The 1,427-nt window shown below is 52.8% G+C and overlaps 1 protein-coding gene across 1 annotated transcript; it reads left to right on the top strand.

The window, feature by feature from the left end:
• Window positions 1–376: 376 nt before the first annotated feature.
• Window positions 377–901, top strand: Pmar_PMAR026854 (Protein SED1 precursor, putative; the record flags this gene model as incomplete). Its single annotated transcript, XM_002778497.1, has 1 exon — window positions 377–901. One exon carries the CDS (start codon window positions 377–379, stop codon window positions 899–901), a length of 525 nt encoding a protein of 174 aa, XP_002778543.1.
• Between the last annotated feature and the right edge of the window lie 526 nt (window positions 902–1,427).

Raw genomic sequence — 1,427 nt, 5'->3', positions numbered from 1 at the left:
TCGCTGTCCTACTGCGGCTCCTGTGACTGGCGAGGTGACTATCACCACGGCCGCTGGGGAAGCTCCGGGAAGAGACAAGGATGATTCTGATGCTACCACCCCGGTCGCTACTGAGACTGCGACTGCCACTAGGATCGATGCTCCTGTTGAGCCTACTACTACTATCACGACCCCTCAACCGGCCAGCACAGCTGCTGTGACCGATGAGGTTGTTCCTACTACTGCAGCCCCTGTGACTGACGAGGTCACCATCACGACGGCAGCTGGGGAAGCTCCGGGAAGAGACAAGGATGATTCTGATGCTACCACCCCGGTCGCTACCGAGACTGCGGCTGGCACTACTACGATCGATGCTCCTGTTGAGCCTACTACTATCATGACGTCCCCTCAACCGGTCAGTACGCCCGCTGAGACCGATGAGGTGGCTGTCACTACTGCAGCCCCTGTGACTGGCGAAGTGACCATCAGCACGGCAGCTGGGGAGGCTCCCGGTAGAGACAAGGATGACTCTGATGCTACCACCCCGGTCGCTACGGAGGCTGCAACTGTCACGACTACGATCGGTGCTCCTGTTGAGCCTACTACTATCACGTCCCCTTTCCCGGTCAGCACAGCTGCTGTGACGGATGAGGTTGCTGTCACTACTGCAGCTCCTGTGACTGGCGAAGTGACCATCACGACGGCAGCCGGGGAAGCTCCCAGTAGAGACAAGGATGATTCTGATGCCACCAACCCGGTCGCTACTGAGACTGCGGCTGTCACTACTACGATCGATGCTCCTGTTGAGCCTACTACTCCCACGTCCCCTCTACCGGTCAGCACAGCTGCTGTGACCGATGAGGTTGTTGCTACTACTGTGGAGACGACCGATTCCGAGACTACTCTCAGTCCGATTGTGTAGCCGATTTAGGTTAATGAAGCTTTGTAATGCCCGGTGAACGCATTTAATACAATCCGGGCCACTGCATGATGTCTTGATAATGAGTGTATAAGTGTTCATCTGTCCAAGTTGTGTTGGAAACGTTGCGTCGTAACATCATGAAAGCATCGACGCTATACCCCAATACGAAACCTATTGACAGTGCATCAGAGATATCTGAGTGGTTCCGAGATTGATGAGCGAGGGCGGGCAAGCCGCACCACAATGATCCTCTTACCAACTAGCATGAGCCCATGTTGGTTCTCCAGTGTCTGAACTCCGATTGCTGATATGCTGACAATTCTGTTGATAGTGAGTTGAAATACAGAGGTTGGGTATCCTAGAACCTCTGATGTACACCCCTCCACATATTAGTATGAGAGTGAAACATGGAGGGATACCATTATGAACGATTCTCATTCTGTTGATGTATAGCATTAGATCAGGAGCGGAGTTATAGATATACTCCCCGAGTAAAAGTTGGTATTTTGAGGCGAAATTTTAACAC

This window comes from Perkinsus marinus (genome assembly GCF_000006405.1).
Source record: "Perkinsus marinus ATCC 50983 genomic scaffold scf_1104296949106, whole genome shotgun sequence".
NCBI lineage: Eukaryota > Perkinsozoa > Perkinsida > Perkinsidae > Perkinsus > Perkinsus marinus.
Note: the sequence above shows the minus strand (reverse complement) of the source record. Positions and strands in the feature narration are given on the sequence as shown.